This window comes from Melozone crissalis, unplaced genomic scaffold (assembly GCF_028551555.1).
Source record: "Melozone crissalis strain CALT ecotype California unplaced genomic scaffold, PUWL_Pcris_2 ptg000019l_1, whole genome shotgun sequence".
Lineage (NCBI taxonomy): Eukaryota > Metazoa > Chordata > Aves > Passeriformes > Passerellidae > Melozone > Melozone crissalis.
The window spans coordinates 277,727-295,924 of record NW_026535797.1 but is presented as its reverse complement, the minus strand read 5'-3'; the positions used below and the strand labels follow the sequence as shown (position 1 = coordinate 295,924).

General features: G+C 44.5%; 1 protein-coding gene across 2 annotated transcripts in view; it reads left to right on the top strand.

Annotated features, from left to right (window-relative positions):
* INPP5A (inositol polyphosphate-5-phosphatase A) overlaps window positions 1-18,198 on the top strand; it is a 187,334-nt gene that overhangs the window by 153,811 nt on the left and 15,325 nt on the right. For both annotated transcript variants that reach the window (XM_054276844.1, XM_054276845.1), the window contains exons 10-12: window positions 2,763-2,858; window positions 3,191-3,265; window positions 15,522-15,595. In XM_054276844.1, coding sequence (XP_054132819.1) covers window positions 2,763-2,858; window positions 3,191-3,265; window positions 15,522-15,595 — 245 coding nt within the window. The remainder of the gene's footprint in view (window positions 1-2,762; window positions 2,859-3,190; window positions 3,266-15,521; window positions 15,596-18,198) is intronic.

The window sequence follows — 18,198 nt, the reverse complement described above, 5'->3', positions numbered from 1 at the left end:
TCAGGGAAAAAAATGTTCTCAAGCAGATGCCTTTAAGAGACAGAAATCATGAATTTGTTGAATTGCAACCACTCTGGGGGTGGCTACAATGACTTTTTGACAGTGACAGTAACTCTGCCGTGTCTTTTCGAGCCCTTCTTTGGCCCATTCACTCTGGAAAGCTGCTTAAGCGCACTTAAGCGCATTAGCATTTGGATGCTCGGGGACCGTATTGACCCTCATTTGGAAAGTTTAAATGAGTGAAAGATGGAGCGATTTGTTGGAGCTTTTGAAACCAGCTTTAGAGAGCTGCGGGTTTTCCGCTCTGGTTTGTTCGGGTGCTTGTTCTAATCTGGTGTGCTGTTTGAAGGGACCAGACTGATTTGTGACACATGAGCCCAAAGCCTCCTTTTTTGGGCTTGACCCGATTATCTGCTCTGTGCTCTGAATTTCAATCGCGGCCGTGGAGGGAGCGAGGTGGGGCATGGCTCGCTGCTGGGTTCCCTCGCTGGCTCCTGGACGCAGATGGCCGAGGGCTCTGCGAGTGCGAGCGGACAAAGGCACCGGCCCTGCCCCGCTGCAGGGAACAGGCGGAGCCGTGCTGAAAGGGCAAGGTGAGGAGGTGCAGCTCCCACATGGCCCAGCACGCCGCTCCTCTGCCAGGCAGGGTGGCGTTCGGCCAGCGTGTTAGGCCGCTTCTCCCAGGCTTCAGGAAAGCGCCCTGGAGTCCTGCGGAGGAGATGCGGTGCTCAGAGCAGCCCCTGTGCGGAGGAGATGCGGTGCTCAGAGCAGCCCCTGTGCGGAGGAGATGCGGCGCTCAGAGCCCGTGCCCAGTGCTCCTTGTGCCGGTGGGACCCGTGATGGACGCACCTGCCGCTGTTCTGGCACTGCGGGTGTGCTGTGCTCTAGGGTAAACCCAGACTCAGACAAACGTGGCACTGCTTTTGGGGACGGAGGAAACAGTCAGGAAAAGTTTGTCAGAAATGGATGTCACTTTTTCAGTGAGATGGGGAATCAACACCTGTTTAATTCACAAACTTGTAAGAAAAATAACAAGATTTGTGGGTTTTTACCAAATCCCATTCAAGTTACTTGTTAAAAATGAAAGCACTTAACTTGCTGCTTTTTATCTCTACTGTGCCAATAGGCAAGGGCCTTCATCAAGGATCAAATTTTTATCAAATGGGAGCAAAATGTCCATTGGCAGATTGTTCTCATTCTGGCACTGAGATCCTCAGCTGAGATCTTAATTATTTGGAAGCAGATGGATATTTGTTTAAATACATGTTTGGCATGAATTCCTGCCTTCAGGAGAAGGCGAGAATGGGGAAAGGAGAAGTGAGCTGTACTTCATAGTGTTGTGTCTGGTATACACTGCACCTCTGATAATGAGTCCAAATATAAGTGTTTCTGTCTGTGAGAGATAGAAGCACGTAGTAGGATGTGAAAGTCTGTACCACAGAACATAAAGTCTATACCACAGAACATATTTATTTTACAAATTAACATTATGCGAAATGAAGACCTTTTGTCTGGTTATTATGAAAAGAAATGGGGTGAGCACCTCATTCCTTGTTACCTCTTTACCTCGTTACTTCTCCTTGACTCAGTTACTTTCTTTAACAGAAAACACTTTCTGAACAACCTGTAGCAAAATGATTCAGGAAGGTCTTTGCCAGTATCCGCACCCGTGTCTGTGCACAGACCCTGTCAGCAGCCATGGATGCCGAGTTGCCTCCAGGTGTGGGGACACATCCGTCTTTGAACGGTGCCCGGTTTGAACAATGTCCTCAGTTCTGCTTTCTGACTTTGCTTGTGGCTCCCAGCAGCCAGGCAGAGGGCACGGGTGGCTCTGCACAGCAGCCAGCAGTCTCTTGCCCAGGCACGGAGGCTGCAGAGCACACACAAAATGTGCCCAGTAAGATGGAGATCCTCCGTTTCAAAGCACATAACGTACTTAAAGCTTTGCTAACTGCTTTGCTAAAAGCTCTGGATTTTTACCTGTTGCCATGCGGTGGAGCCAACCCTTTGAGCAGCCCATTTCGTGTTATTCCCCGCTACCTGTGGAACCGGGTCCCAGCCAGGCCAGCAGCCAATGGATCAAGGCCCAACACTCCCGTGGAAATTCATACTATGCCTGATACAAAGTTGTTCATCTGTGTTCATCTGTGCCTGATAAAATGTTGGTTCATAACATGTTTTAGGCACCCAGTCCTCAAAATATCTAGGGACATGATGTCTCTTATTTAAAAGAGGGAAATTGCTATGCAAAGTAAATTGTGAAAATTGCTGTCAGATTGTGTAAGCATTTCTCGGACTTGCAAAGTGTACTTGTAACATTAATTTATAGGCAGATGTTTTTTCAAACAAGGGTTAACTCGCAGAACTGTAGTGTCAATGTTGTTATCAGCTCTTAAGAATCAGCACAAAACCTGGTCATTATCTGTAAGCAAGGAGGATGTTTGCAATTAATGTGTGATACAGCATACAGTGATACCTGTGAAAGAACCTGTCTACATAGTACAAGCTGAATGACTATTTGCCTTTCCTGATTGATATTTTCTTAATATTGCCTGTTTCTCTTCAAGTGGTAATTCAGTTTATTGTTTCAAGTCCGTCATAAGTGGAAGTGGCTTAAATTAGCAATGCTTTGTATTTTGACCTACAGCCAAGTTATATTTGATGGGGGGCATTGAAGACACATCTGTTGATAATGTTTGGTTAAATCTGGTCTTCTGTTGCATATAAGCTTGTTTCCCTTTCTCCCCTTATGCTTTTCTTAGACGCTGTGTGCAAAGGCCACGATGCAGACCATCCGGGCAGCTGACACAAATGAAGTAGTCAAGCTAATATTTCGTGAATCTGATAATGACCGAAAGGTAAACAACTTAATGCCCTTGGCACCCCAGTGTAAATAGAAACAGTGTTGAATGTTCATTTTCTTTTCTACAAAGCATGAATATAGTTGTTCCAAAGTGATAATGTAAAGGGAGGGGAGGATATAGATTGTCACACCTAATGCTCAGTTAATTGGATCTGTTTAAGTGATTGCCAGCCAAGCAAATGGGCAGGCCGACAAGGGGCTTTGGACATGTGGAAATGTGTGGTTTTAAAGGGCTGCATGTCTCTGAAAGGGTCACTGCCAGCACCTGGGTGTTGAGTAACTGAGTCCAAGAGCTTTGCTGACCTTTCTCCCTATATTTTTATTTAGGTTATGCTGCAATTGGAAAAGAAGCTCTTTGACTATTTTAATCAAGACGTATTTAGAGACAACAATGGCACTGCGGTAAGTTCGTTGCTAAACCCATTCAAAGGAGTAAGTTGGGAACTCACATACAAATTGCATTTCTCTAACCAGCCCTTTATCCTTATCACCCCTCCTGTCTGCAGAATGAGAAGAGATAATTCAGCCAACACAATAACTGCTCTAGATTTCCTCACCACTTAGCCAGTTCTTTTGTGTACAGATTCCTAACTTTGGCATGTTTACCTTCTTTTATATACAAATATATTGTAAATTAAATGTACACAACAATTCACTCTTCTTGTCTGTCCTCTAGTCTGCATTTCTTCAAGCATCCTGTTTTTCTTCCTAGCTCCTCATTGTGCATCACACAGTAACTTAGGAAAAGCCCTTAAATGCAAAGCCCATCTGAAAATACCTGGGTCTTCTAAGTCTACAAAAATATACTAGAAACACAAGAGTAAGTAGAATAGCAATCTCAAGCTCTGCAGCAGACTGTCATTATTTGGACAAGCATGCAGGGCTTCCCAAGAGGATTAAGCAGACAGGGCACACTAACACTCTGATTTGTAATAAGGAATCTGATTTTTATGTGGAGAGGGGCATCATAGTTTCTTTATGTGATTTTATTTCAAATGGCAACCACTTCATTTTGGAAAAGCTGTGTGTCAGTGCTTGCAGCTTTCTCCATTTCATCCAGGGTTCCTAGGGGTTATGTATGCAAGGGAAGACAGAGAGGGCCCTCATCCCCACCTCCCAGTTTAGCTGCACTCTGAAGCAGTCACGCAGTGTGCCCACTCACAGGGCACACGGCTGCTTGGTGCCAGGGATGGGTTGAGCAGAGGATCCCTGGTTCTCCACCTCTCTCCTCTTTTCCCCTGCCTGCAGCTCCTTCTCTCACTGCTCACAGGGAGCCAGGCTGTTGGAGGGCTGTCTGCAGGGCTCTAGGATATGGAGGGCAGCTGAAGCCTCTCTGATTTTAAGTTGGCTTCACCTGAGAGACTGATTCCGTGTGAGAATCTGAGATTTCACTCATTTGTTGGGGTCAGAAGAGTTTGATGAGTACGACCCATGGGAGGTGAAGATCTGATTCCCCTCTGGTCTTTGCTGCAGTCCCACAGCGTGGCTCGTGTGGCCTGGTGCTCACTCCAGAGGTACCTCTGTGGTGCCTTCAAATGCAGTTACTGTCAGAGCAGCTTGGGGTTCCTTGGCTTCAATTTACAAGGTGAATCCATCCTCAGGAAATGCCTAATGTTTCTTTCACTGATGTTTTGCAGTTTTGGGGACATTTAATTCAAAGCAGTAAGTCTCCTCCCAGTTCCTTTTCCCATATTAATCACATTCCTGTCTCAAATTTTTCCTCTGTGTATATAATTATTATAACTTTTCCAGTTTTTTTTTAAACAACTCAGGTATTTGTCATTTGTGTTTTCCCCCGGTGCATTCCTGAAGCTGTGTAAAGCTGTTCTTGGTGCTTGTTTGTCTTGTCCCAGTGGTATTTTGGATGGCTGCTGCTTGATTTGCATACAGGGCTGTGGGGTGTGAAGGTACAGGCAGAATCCCACTTAAACACATTCCATTTCAAAATCAGTAGTCATTTCTTTCATGCGTCAAGAAGTGGGAAATCTTCCAGATCAAACACGGAGGAAAGAGATAAACGATATAATGAGCCATTGGAGATAATCTAATCTTCATGGTCTAGTTAAACACGCAGCGCCATGATCACTAAAAACAAACTACCTATCTAAAACGATAAATGTCTCTGTGCCGAATTCAACCCAAAAAATCCATCGCATCCTTCATCAACCACCGGTCTTGTACCGGCCTGACAGAAATTTAATTCAAGCTGGCTCCTGAAAATAATTATTGTATTTTAAGAGTAGTAATCATTGGTCGGGACATGATTGAATGTGTCCATGCCTATTGACTTTTTCTATGATTTATAGCTTTGTGTAGTCGATATTCCCATCGAAATTGTATAATTAATTATAAGTGGGGCTGTCAGGTCTGCAGGATGGAGTGCCCTGATGAGTATTTGGGAAGATTAAATTTTCCTTAGCTGTACCAATGCAAGGCTTGGGAATTTTCACAGCACTGGGGCTGTTGGATAAAGATGTTTTCTGTGTGTTTAGCAACTGCTTTAGCTCAAAATCCATTGATTTTTCAGAAGGTATTTTTTTATCAGTGCTGTGTCTCTTCAGTTACATTGGAATGTTTACGGATGTGACAAGGCCTGACAAATATTTATTATCAACAGGCTACTTTTTCATTGTCCATACACAGTTATTCTTTCCTTTTTACATTGTAATCAACAAAAAGAATCATAATATATATTTATAAAAATGATTATTTTTAATGAAAAATCTGATATAGATACAAATCACGTATTTAAGAGAAATTCAGTTTGAAATGCATACTGTAATCTGTCGGGTCTAATTTTCCCAAACTAATCTGTAGCTTATTCAGACTTAGCTGTAGCTTATTCCAAAGTTGGCTTAGCAATTGCCTGTATTGATTACCCCAGAGTGCAATGACTGTTCTGTATCATTGTGTTTCAGAAAGAAACACCCAGATTTACCCAGTTGCGTGGTGATAGGAAAAAAGATAAAACCTGTTTGAAAGCAGATGTTGCAGTAATGCAGAACCGGTTTATTATTTGATTATATTCTGAATTGTGCGTTGGAGCTGCGGTGCATCCAGCAGAGCAGGGTGCGAGTCCGTAGCACACGGAGCTGCGCTGTGGGTGCGTGGGCAGGGCAGGCACTGAGGGACGGGGGCAGGAGGGGCTGCAGCGGGCACAGTTCCACTGTGGCACCAGGCAGGTCACGGTCAGGTTGTTGTTTTGCAGTGAGCAGAATCTCAGCGTTTCTGCCCTGGAGGGCAGGACACGGCCAGGCTGTGCTGGTCGGTTCCATGGTGCCATCCTGGGCTTGTCCATGAGTGGTGGCAAAGCACAAATGGGGCTGCTCATTTTGGGGTGGTGACAGATGAGGGTTCCCACACCTCCCCAGAGGCAGCAGCCCTGGCCAGCAGCCACCACCATGCCCATCCCTGCTCTGAGGCCCAGCAGTGCAGACGGTGCCCTGGAGCCTGCACGGATTCCTGCGGGCTCTGGGATCGCTCTGCCTCGCCAGCATGGCACTCACACAAAACACAGCTGTAGCTTTGCATTTTCAGCCCTTAAGTGATAAAAATCAGCCCTGCTGGTGCTTCCAGAACAGGGGCAGGGGCTTCTTGAATAAGCCTACACTTTTACCAGATATTTGGAGATGCTTTAATTGTTTGTGATAGATCAGACTATAAGTGAGTTTTTTTCAAAAGGAGTTCTCTGTTAATTTCAAAACAATCAAAAGAAAAGAAAGCCAAGTGTAATTATGTAATGAAAAAATATAATCAGGTTATTGACTTATACCAAAGAACCACAAACTAAATTGTATTTCTTCAGTAGTCCATTAAATAAATATGTAGTCAGAATGTAAAAACCTGTAATGACTACAGAGGAACGATTTAATCATCAGGAATCATTTTATAATCTTTAACTGCAATTAGAAGTGAGGAATGGTACCTACATTCCTGTCTTTCCTATGATCTATATTAAAGAATCAATCCAGGCAGAAGCTAATGCACTGTCCTTAGGATTTGGGCCACAACTGTGTAGTAAAAGTGATCAGTGAATTAATTGTCTTAAGAGTGGAACCTGATGATATTCCTGCTAAAATCATGATCTCTTTTTTCTATTGATCTTTGTGGAACAGTGGCTGGTATTGAAGCTGTGCTTGCCCTGGTGGTCCTGCAGCTGCTGCCCCTGCAGTCCCTGCTGCCCCTGCTGTCCCTGCAGCCCCTGCAGTCCCTGGGTCCTGCTGCCCCTGCTGTCCCTGCAGTCCCTGCAGCCCCTGCTGCCCCTGCAGTCCCTGCAGTCCCTGCAGCCCCTGCTGCCCCTGCTGTCCCTGCTGTCCCTGCTGTCCCTGCAGTCCCTGGGTCCTGCTGTCCCTGCAGTCCCTGCAGCCCCTGCTGCCCCTGCAGTCCCTGCTGTCCCTGCTGTCCCTGCTGTCCCTGCAGTCCCTGCTGTCCCTGCAGCCCCTGCTGTCCCTGCTGCCCCTGCAGTCCCTGCTGCCCCTGCAGTCCCTGCAGTCCCTGCAGCCCCTGCTGCCCCTGCTGTCCCTGCTGTCCCTGCTGTCCCTGCAGTCCCTGGGTCCTGCTGTCCCTGCAGTCCCTGCTGCCCCTGCTGCCCCTGCAGTCCCTGCTGTCCCTGCTGCCCCTGCAGTCCCTGCTGTCCCTGCAGTCCCTGCTGTCCCTGCTGTCCCTGCAGTCCCTGCTGTCCCTGCTGTCCCTGCTGTCCCTGCTGTCCCTGCAGTCCCTGCAGTCCCTGCTGTCCCTGCAGTCCCTGCTGTCCCTGCTGCCCCTGCTGTCCCTGCTGTCCCTGCTGTCCCTGGGTGCTGCTGCCCAGCCCCACAGGCACAGAGCCCGTGTCCCTCTGTTTTGGGCTGCTCGGGGGCACAAGGATTGGCCCGAGGGTGCTGCTGCATGCAGCTCCAGCATCACCAGAGGGTTCAGGGGGCCCTGGGGTACCAGCCTTCATTCCAACCAGAGCCAAGAGTGTTATGCTGAAAGACCCAGTGATTCCAAGCCTGGATTTTCATGGAATGGAAGTGATTCTATTTCTTATTTTAATTGTGCAGCAGCTCTCCTGGTGCAGAGGACAAACAGTGAACTCTTACGGAGATTATGTTCTGACTCAGTTTCCCTTCACAGAATAAATTCCCTTTATTCTGTGTCTGTTCAGCCTCAAGAGAAAATTATAATGTGCTCTAAGTGCAGATTGAGTTAAAGGTCTTGTTTTCCCTCTGAGAAGTAGTGATTTAAGGTGAGGTGTTATCATGCTAGTTAACTCAGAGATGTTATTGCAAACAGTACAGGCAAACATACTTTTACATTTTAAGCAGTATATTTGGGGGGGTATTGCATGTATTCCCAGGAAATCCTGAAATGATACACAAATTGAGCAGAACTATATAGTCCACAAGGGACCTCTATTAAGATTTTTGTGAGAATATGTATGCTTATGAAGATTAAGGATCTGGCGTCACTGAAAATGTATTAATCAACAGACAAGATATAGCACAATGCACTCTTCCCAATGGCCTTGGCTCTGACCCTTTTAAAGATAATGGGAATACTGTCCACTAGGAACTAGATTAGGACGATCAAGTGCATTTCATCAGGGTATGACTTGAACCATGATCCCAGAGGTGAAAAGGCAGAGGTTTATCCACTGAGCCAACCAGCCCCTGTCCAGATAAAATCTTGAATATGATGTATAAGGGCAAATTAGGATAGAGAAAGGAAATTGATTGCTTAGGACCATTGCTTCCTCAGACTGGTCATAAGGAAATCCTGTCTATCCTGGAACTGCTTCTTTTATTTAACAGTCTTCTGAGATGTCTGATTTTCCTAGTGTTAATAGGAAAATGGCTTCATGCTCTGCATCTTTATTCAGAAGCAGCATTCTTGTGTTTAGAATTGCATTTGCTTAAATGAGTGATTAGTTGATATGCCACTGGATAAACTGCAAAATGAGAAATTACAGAGATAGGAAATATTACAAATAAATTGTTCTCACTAGCAAAACATAAGTGCAAATCCAGATTGCACAAAGAAGTCAATCCAGATGTGTTGGGTTAGCTGTTTACTGCAAGCTTCAAATAGATTAATTATTCTGGTGTAAAATTTGTCCATAGCACAGAGTTACAAATACTATTTCATGACCTTTTCTCTTACCCTGTTCTATACAGCTGCTGGATAATTCAAGTGTACTGTGATATATTTATTTTTTTAGGCATTGGCTCTTGTTTAAGCCTGGCCCTAAGAGTAGGTTCAGCATCTGTATTTGCACTCTGTGATCCAGCCTGTAGTGTGATCTGTTAATGTGTTTTGGCCCTTTTTAACCTGTGTGACATGGAAGAGAATATCCAGGGAAGCAACGTTTGCACCTGCATTCCAGTCCCCAAGTTTGTGGATCTCACTATCATCCCTTACAGTTAGTATTTGTGCACACAAGCACCATACCAACACTGCCACATCTTGCCCGAAGTCTGTGGCAAGCCAAATAAGAATAGAAAGGTGTTTAATTGTTTTTTCACCATCTCTGTACAGTAGCTCAATCCTCTTGTGCTCTCCAGGTACCCCTGATAACCTCCCAGATGAATGTCTGCATGCACAGAAGATTGCACAGAGAAAAGCAAATACTAAGTTTAACTTGAAAAGTTATTGAGGACACTCATTCAAAAGGCACAGCTAGAGATGGGAGTGGGGTACCCAGCTGCAAGGATGGATAGGTGGGCTCTGGTCCCTCCCTGGGGCCCGAGTAAGAAAAATTTCATAGTCATTCCTCAAGAAAATTCCATTTTTAACCACTCTACAAGTAATACTAAAACTGTATTCTCCATATTTCATGCTTGTGCCAAATTGCAGCTCACAAGTAACTGTGTAACAGGATAGTGCATGGGAGTTTGGACTCCCAAGTGGGACAAACTAATGTTTCACAGTAACAGAGATATTAAGTTTAATGAAATAATCCATGGAGTGTGTCATATTTGCAAGTAGGATATTCCTAATTAAAGTCTTTCAGTTTTAAAGACAGCATCCACTCAGTCATTCCTGATGTTTTGAAGGAGCTTTGTCACAAGCTGTTATGCACAGTGTATGAATTATTGCAATAATATTTAGTCTGTCCCAGAAAAGTTGTGAAAAGTCAATTTGCATGAATACGTTTTCCAGAGTCAACTTTCTTTTAATTTGACGTAAGCACTGGAATCCCAGGAGAGTGAGCAGCAAAATGCAGTTTTCCCATCAGAGCATGGAAAGGTGTGTCCAGCTGTGAGCAGCTGGCAGTCAGGGGGCACAGCCCCTGGCCTGGGGCACGCTGCCCTCTCACCAGGCTGTGCAGAGCTGGCTGCACACGGGGCGATGGGGCACAGCCCCTGGCCTGTGGGCACACTGCACTCACACCAGCTGTGTGCTGGGAGCAGGCCCTGCCTGCTGGAGGAGCTGGCTGCACACGGGCTGATGTGTGGGCTCTGTGCTGCCCCTGGTGCTCCCGGCCCTGCTGGGCTCAGGGCAGGATGGGGTGCATTCACTGCTGCAGGGCAGCCTTTGGGCAAGGAGCCCTTGGGGTGTGCAAGGAGCTTCTGTGGTCAGCACAAAGTTCACTGCTGCTGCACGAGTGGAAGCCCAGGCTTCATCTGTGTCAGTGCTTTTGGCTTCTTCACTAGTTTATCCTTTACATATGCTCCAGTCTTCTCATTGAGAGCTAATTCCTAAGTAGCACAACAGGTTCTGATTTCTGATGTGGTTTTTTTCAAGTAACAAAAGTCTCACAGGATGAGATCTGGATTCTCTGCTGCATGCCGCAGAGCAGGGGGGTGGCTGAGCCCTTGGAACTGTTAGCAGGGTGTTTGACAGCTTGTCCACACCAGCCATGTCAGCCCTCGGTGCCACCAGCACTGGGCTGTGCCTCACCCCCCTAATGCTGAGAACAATTCTTTGGTGCCATTTCTCTGTGGCCATAGATCCACATTCCTCTGTGTGCCACGGATCCACATTTATGTGGGTGTTTGTGATTTGACAACACTGCCATTCAGGATACATAGACATGTGCAGAAATACAGTATTATACAAAACCAGCATAAATGGTAAATTTATATTCAGTGATTTGGAGTTTTTTCTGTGAAACATGATTTTAAAGACTGACAATGAGAGAAAGAAGATTCAGATTCAAAATATGTAGTAATATAGATAATTTTAGATAGTCTTTGTTAGAGAAAGAAGTAGCTTTATATCAGGCAGAGTTATGTACAGCATTTTCATGGGTAAGTGGGAAGGATCAGCGTTTCCACAGGCTTTTACCTGAAGTCAGTAGACTGCTGAATCAGTTTCTAAATAATTTACTTGGACTGGAAAGATGGATAAAATTACTGTCTTTCCAAACTCTCTCAGAAAAAAATGTGTGCTCCACAAGACTGGCAAAGGAGGTTACAGTGACCAGGGTCCACATGTTTTAATTCTCTGAGGTCACTTCTGCATGCTCATCTCCTCTTTTGGGTCTGAAACTTCATTTCCCTTTCACAGCTGTGAATTCTCTTGTGGGCCCTGCAGATGGATTTGATAAATGCTGCTAATATCACCTCCTGATCTACCAGTGCTCTGACTTTGGTCTGTAGGTCTTGATGAGTAATTGCCATTGTTCTACTCCAATGACTGAATTAAGTTGCCCTGTTTGAAGGGGTTCATACGTGTATGATTTTAGCCAAGGTGGCCCATTGCAGTGTACCCAATAGATGCTGACCTTTTACCAGTGCTTTAAATTGAAGTAAGCAGAACCTCTGTTTCTGCAACTGCCTAGACTCTCTTATAACCCTTTGATTACTGTGAAGCTGCATAATGTAGGAATTTAGAATTTTGTGCATTGCTTTCTCTTCCACCCCAGCACGCAAATGCATGTTACAGCATTGCCAAGAAAAAGCGACCAAAAAGTGAGACTCCCTTCAGCAGGTTTTGCAGAGTACACAGCACCCTGGAAAGCCTGCAGTTCTGATAATCCCCCTAGGAGGTGATGGGCACTGCATCTGACACAGCCATCAGTCCTGAAAGCTTTTAATTCTCCTCAAAATAAATAGGAAATATCCTTTACTGCAAATGCAGTCATTCCTACACATACTGTGTGGCTGCATTCCCAGCAGCGAGGGTCACAGTGGCTCACAGGTAGTAGCCTTGATATACCTTGATACAGGTAGTATACCTTGACAGGTATTGATACACTGGATGGATGATGGATGGATGGATGGATGGATGGATGGATGGATGGATGGATGGATGGTATTTTCATTCAGGTGCTCATCAAACATTCCCATTGGGCTGGTCACTGGACATTGTAGAGCAAACATCTTGATGTAATATCATCAGCTTGGTGTTGGAGCAGATAAAACGTAGACCCTGCATCATCTTCACTGTTATTTAGCTATAAATACATTGGTGAAACTTAGTTTGGAGGAAAAAAACAATCTTCTGAAAACCACCAATGACGTATAATTCTGGAATGGTCTGCCAGTCACAGCATTTTAAAATCTCTGTGTAATTGCTCAAATTACCACAGCATGTCATGTAACACCTTAAAGATTGGTTCCTAAAGATTATCTTATTATGAGTAAATTAAATAGAACAATATATTGCTTTCTGGCATTTGAACTTTTTTTGTTGTTGTTATTTTTAAGGCATTTAGAGTGACAGACATACTCATGTTTCCTGTTCCAGCAATGACATTATTCACAGTGGTGATTGGTGTACAGTATGGAAATGAGTGAGCAGCTTGTGGTGAAATTGCCATGAAAGGAGTATGTTCCAGGTGGGGTTTTTTAGAGACAATGTTAGATGCTTTAAAAGTAAAGGCAATGCCCTGTGAAATTCTGACTGCTCCTCAGTATCATCTTGCCCATGTTAATTTTCATTAATTTTCTGTCACGCCATGTTGCTCCAGGCACCCGTGTACCTGTAAAGCAGATAGAATTGACTGATGCCCATGTCAGGCCCTGTGCCTTCTTTTAACTAAACTTTGCTTTTAGGGCAAAGGGCATTTGTAATTCATTGTGACAAGGCTTAGTGAACACCTTGCCTTTGCAACAAAAATCTTGCATTTTGAGATTACAGGCTTAAATGAGAATGCAAGTGCTTTTCACACCAAAAAATAATAGTTAAAACATGGTCTTCTGCTGAAAAGAATAACTGCCGTTTTCTCAAAGTGCACCGCTCAGGTTTTCTTCATCTCTTCTGTTGCTCTCCTGGCTGCCTGCAGTGCTGCCAGGTGAACACAGAGAGGTTGTAGGGGGTTCCCAGTGCTCAGCCCTGAACACACAGATAACCTGTCCTTGCCCTTGCAGGAGCCAGCAGGTGTCTGTCTGCACACTCCTGCACGTGTTTGGACAGAAGGTTACACGTGCTGGAACAGAGCCACTTAACTAGGAAAAAATAATTTATAAAAGTGCATTATTATTTAATATATGGCAGGAAGTAAAGGCTTTTGCAAATAATCCAGTAAAAATATTTGTTTGTTTTACATGTCATGATTGAATTCTTCACCATGAGCATTCTCTAAATCCTTCTAGGCACCTAGCTGGGCTTTGGCTTCAGGTTGAAGCTGTCGCTTTACCTGGGGAAACTTGGGAAACTGGCAGCACAGAACACAATGCTGTCTTGTTCCTGTTATCTGCCACCAGTGTCAGCAGCTCATCTGCATGGCACAGACCCTGCGTACACAACTGCAGCAAACAAACACAGCAGAAACTTCTGTGGATGATAATGCACATCCAAATGCTTAGTCCTTTAAACCCCAGGCCTCACTGAATTTGCAAATATCATCATAGCTAGAACAATCTGAATGTATAAAATTTTGAAAATGTGAATTGGTATGAGAGGACAATGCATCAATTGAACTTCGCCAACCCTTGGGATGCCCATGAGTAATTTATACCATTGTGTTCTGTGGAGCATTGTTCTTTCATTCAGTCCTCACAGTTTAACACTTCAGAAGCAGCCTTTGTCCTGATACCTCCCCTTCCCTACTCTGAGCAGTTTACTTGGACCAGTAGGAAAAATGTATAGACATACATTTCAATTAATAGTTTTAACTGGGGATGGCAACTTGTTTTCCTATCCCAGATTCACACAGGATGGCTGATAGCTGTAAAATGGGGACACACGGAGCAGGAAAGGGATGGTGACATTTGTTTTCATAGCCATTGTCCATGTATTGTGGCTACCAATCTGTTCTGCTTACTGAAATACAGAATCAGAGCCTGGAAACATTCATGGTGATGGAAACATCCATTTATTCTTCAAGTGCATTGAGATTGCTTCAGTTAGACCAGTGAGTGCTGGACCAGCCCAACACTTTTATTATTAGATACATACTGTAAGTTCCCACATAGATATTTCAAAATATTTATCTAAGCATATTGAATTCTCAGGCTTTCAATCAGATGTTAAAACAAGCACAAATTGTCGCAGTTATTGGTATTGCAGAATCTTTCCAGCATACTGTCTCACAGAGTTTGGTGTCAAATGAAATAAAGCAGGGAAAGCTGCCCATCACCTGGCATCTTCATGTAAAGATACCTGCATATGGCAGGAGAGCCTGGAGAGAGCTGGGTGAGCTGTGGAGAGGGAGCTAATCAGCAGTGCAGGTGGTTCAGGTAGCTGCTTTTCACACAGATAATTAATGTGTACAAGTAGCTGCTAATTGCACATTTCAGGAATGATTTATGAGGTGACAGAGGGGAAAGGGGGACACGATCTAATTTCTTTGGGAACCTCTGCCATTCATACAATGGTATCAGCACAGCTGTGAGATGGGACATGATTAATGAACGGCGGGCAAACACGGGACAGCGAGCGGCGCTCGGAGCCAGGGCCAGCACCGTGGGCATGAGGAGCTTTGTCCTCAGCCTGCAGCTCCCCGGGACTGGGGCTGCACCCGGCCGGGGGCTGGAGCGAGATCCTCTGTGTCCGTCAGAACAGCTACGGGATCAATGGGGACGGCTATCACTGAGTTGGGAGTGGGTTTGTGTTTATGAACAGAGACTCTGGATGTTTATTCTTTCTGTAGAGGTCGTGGGGAAAACAAATGTGGCTGGGACTAACATTTGTACAGGACATTAAATCTGTTAAACACCTGCTTGTGTGCTCTGCCTGGGAGCCCCCTTCCCCTGCTGGCACATATCCCTCTGCTCTCTGCCGTGCCCCATCCAGAGCAGCTGTACAGGAACTCGGCTTGGCTTGGGAGGAGTGATGTGCACATTGTGATTGTTGTACCTGTTATCTGCACTAAAGATAATACAGACTGATATGATGCATTTCACTGACATTCTCATGGGCTGGTTAGCGTATCAGTTTGCTGTTCTTTTTTAATGCTAGTCTAGTTTATCTCTGAAGAGACTACTAAGGAAATTTCAAGAAATGTAGCCTTCCTGTGGTGTAAGTGCCCTTATAGGGCAGTGCTGTGAAGAGCCAGTGTTACAGCTTTCACTGCGGAAAATGAATGTTTTCAACACTTTTCTCAAGGCACTGTTTATGTATCAAAATAGTCCAGACAGTTTTGCACTGTGTTATAAAAACTATTCTACGAAGGCTATACCTCAAGCTGTGTGTGATCATAGTTTTCTTTTATTTCCTTTTATATAACGTAGTATTTTTAAATTGCTGCAGTTCAACGTTAAAGAGTGAAAGCATTTATTTCTATCTTTTATAGCTTTTAGAATTTGACAGAGAGCTGTCAGTCTTTAAAGACAGATTGTATGAACTGGACATCTCATTTCCTCCCAGGTAAGATTCATATATAATCCATTTATTTAACTAGCTACAACATAATTATTACTTGCACTGTTGGTAAAATGTGAATGTTCCCATATTTATTGCAGAAATTATAATGATGTCTGTTCCTTTTATGATTGTTTATTCTCCCCACATCCCCTCCATCACTAATAAACCACATGCCAGTAGTGCTCCATAGCTCATCATGTGGGTTCCGCTGATCCTGTCTTTTATAGCTGCTCTTAAAACAGACCTGGCAGGAATGTGTGCTCAGAGATGTGGAAGGACTTCTAAGCACTGGGCCCAGACCACCTGTTAAATCACGTTATTGCAACCATAAAGACAGTCTTTGCCTCAAGCTGTTGGATGACTGCAGTCAGCTGGGGGTGTAGAGCCTACTGCCCTCCCTCAGGGAAATCCAAGAGGGGTATCAGAGTGAGGGCAGCAACTTAGATTCTGCTTTTTCTGTTTCACTAAACATCACATAACTACTTAAGACTGTTAGAATAAATTGGCTGGTTTAGTACACATGCATGATTTTAGTCAGAGTGTCCCTGAGGTGTTTTACCCATGAATGGACAGCTATTGCTATCATACAAAACCAAGCATTTTGCAAATAGCAGTTCTATTTGGGAGAAATCTGTGGAAGATTTGGTGCCATTCTATACATGTATGGTCCCTTTCCAAGAGTGAGGAAGTCAAATCTCACAGTTGCTTTCAAGGGAAAGAAATACTGTATTCACAAAGAAAAAGTTCAAAAAATAGTAGAAAAAAGGCAGATAAAACTATGCTTTTTATATACTTTCCTGTTAATAGATTTAATATGTTTGAATACTACTATTTTATGTTTCGTGGACAGATAGGAAAGTATGATGTTTTGGCATACACTAAAAAAATTTGGGAAGCTTGCCTTTTGTGATCATAATCTCATTGCTTCTTAGCAGCCAGCTGCCATACTGATTTGTATTGATCGCCTGGGACACTGGAAGTATGCACGGAGTTACCAGCACTCTAAATTGTCCTTATTGATTGATTATGATAGCAGAGCAGCAGGGTGTGCACGTCCCTGAGCGTGTCTCACTCGTCATGTGTCTGGGCAGGGCAGGTGAAGGTGAGGGGAGGTGATACAATTTTTGTACCATACATACTCTTCTTCTTCATTTCTCCCGCACTAGTGCTTTCGGCTAGAGCAAGGCTTACCAAAAATACATTGTGCCATGAACAGTTTTCAGCTTCTTCAGACTCCATAAGAGCTTTTCAGTGTCATGCTCCCCTCAAGCAGAGATCAGAAATTAGGTGTAAATAGTCTCAGTGTGTTTTAGTTCTACTCACTCTGTTTCCTTCTCAACAACTAGGTAATAGTAATAATAATAATAAATTATTAAAAAAAATTATATACTGAGAGATGGCACGTATATATAAAGAGCAAACTGGCTTTTTATTAGGATGTTTTTTCACCCATCCCTCCTTGCTTTCTGTGTCATAAGGCATGGACATTCTGTTGCCCATCCTGTGGTCCTTGCATGGCCGTAGGCCCAGTAATGTGTCTTTAACACAAATATTTTTAATCATACATAATTTTTGGTGTGTATAAATAATTACTTATATAATACTTCTATGAGAGTTATAGTTACAAATTGAATTTGTATCTGTAAATGGAATGGTATTAAGGCAGCACAGCAAATTAATGTTTCTGCACATACAAAGGTGTTTCCTCGGAGTCTTGACAGACTCTCTGTTACTGCATATTATCTTCAGGACTTTTTAGTTAGCTTTGAATGTGGGAAGGATTGGAGAGCCACTTCTGAGCTCTCCTACAGCCACATCTAAACCTAGCATTTCTGCAGGCGTACTTAGGGAACCCAAAAGAATGATAATCTATTATTCTTCCCCAGCGCAATACTGTAATTTAAGACCAAATGTCTGCTGAATCTGCTGTGAATTCTTCTTTCTGATGTGGGTGACCATCATGATGCAGTGCAGAGGGAGGGGTTCTCAGGTAGTCATCCCTTAGAACCATCTAGGACAAAGCCTTGACTGAGCTCAAGGGTTCCTCCAACCCAAACCATTCCTTCATTTTGTGATTTTATAGCACTGACAGCATCTGCAGGCCTGTCAGTTATCTCCTCTCTGTTCAGCATCCCTAAAGCATTTTCCAAACTCATCTTCAATTCTGAGTTCCTTTCAGTTCTTTAATGTATGTGCATAACCCACGCCAGCTCACCACCCTGTATGTGTGCCCAGAGGAGCATGCCAGGGGTGCAGTGAATGAACTTGCAGGAGAAAGAGGCTCATCCTGCCTGTTCTGGACCCGGATCTGCTGGTGCTGTGTCCACAGGGCCCCGCACACATTCTGTCCTTGGGGCCTGCAGGGCAGGGGCAGGAGGACAGAGGAGCCGGGCGTTCCTGGGCCCTGTCAGAGCCCCCCTTCCCTCACAAACCCTTCCTCTGCCCTGTCAGAGCCCCCCTTCCCTCACAAACCCATCCTCTGCCCTGTCAGAGCCCACCCTCCCTCACAAACCTTCCTCTGCCCTGTCAGAGCCCCCCTTCCCTCACAAACCTTCCTGGGCCCTGTCAGAGCCCCCCTTCCCTCACAAACCTTCCTCTGCCCTGTC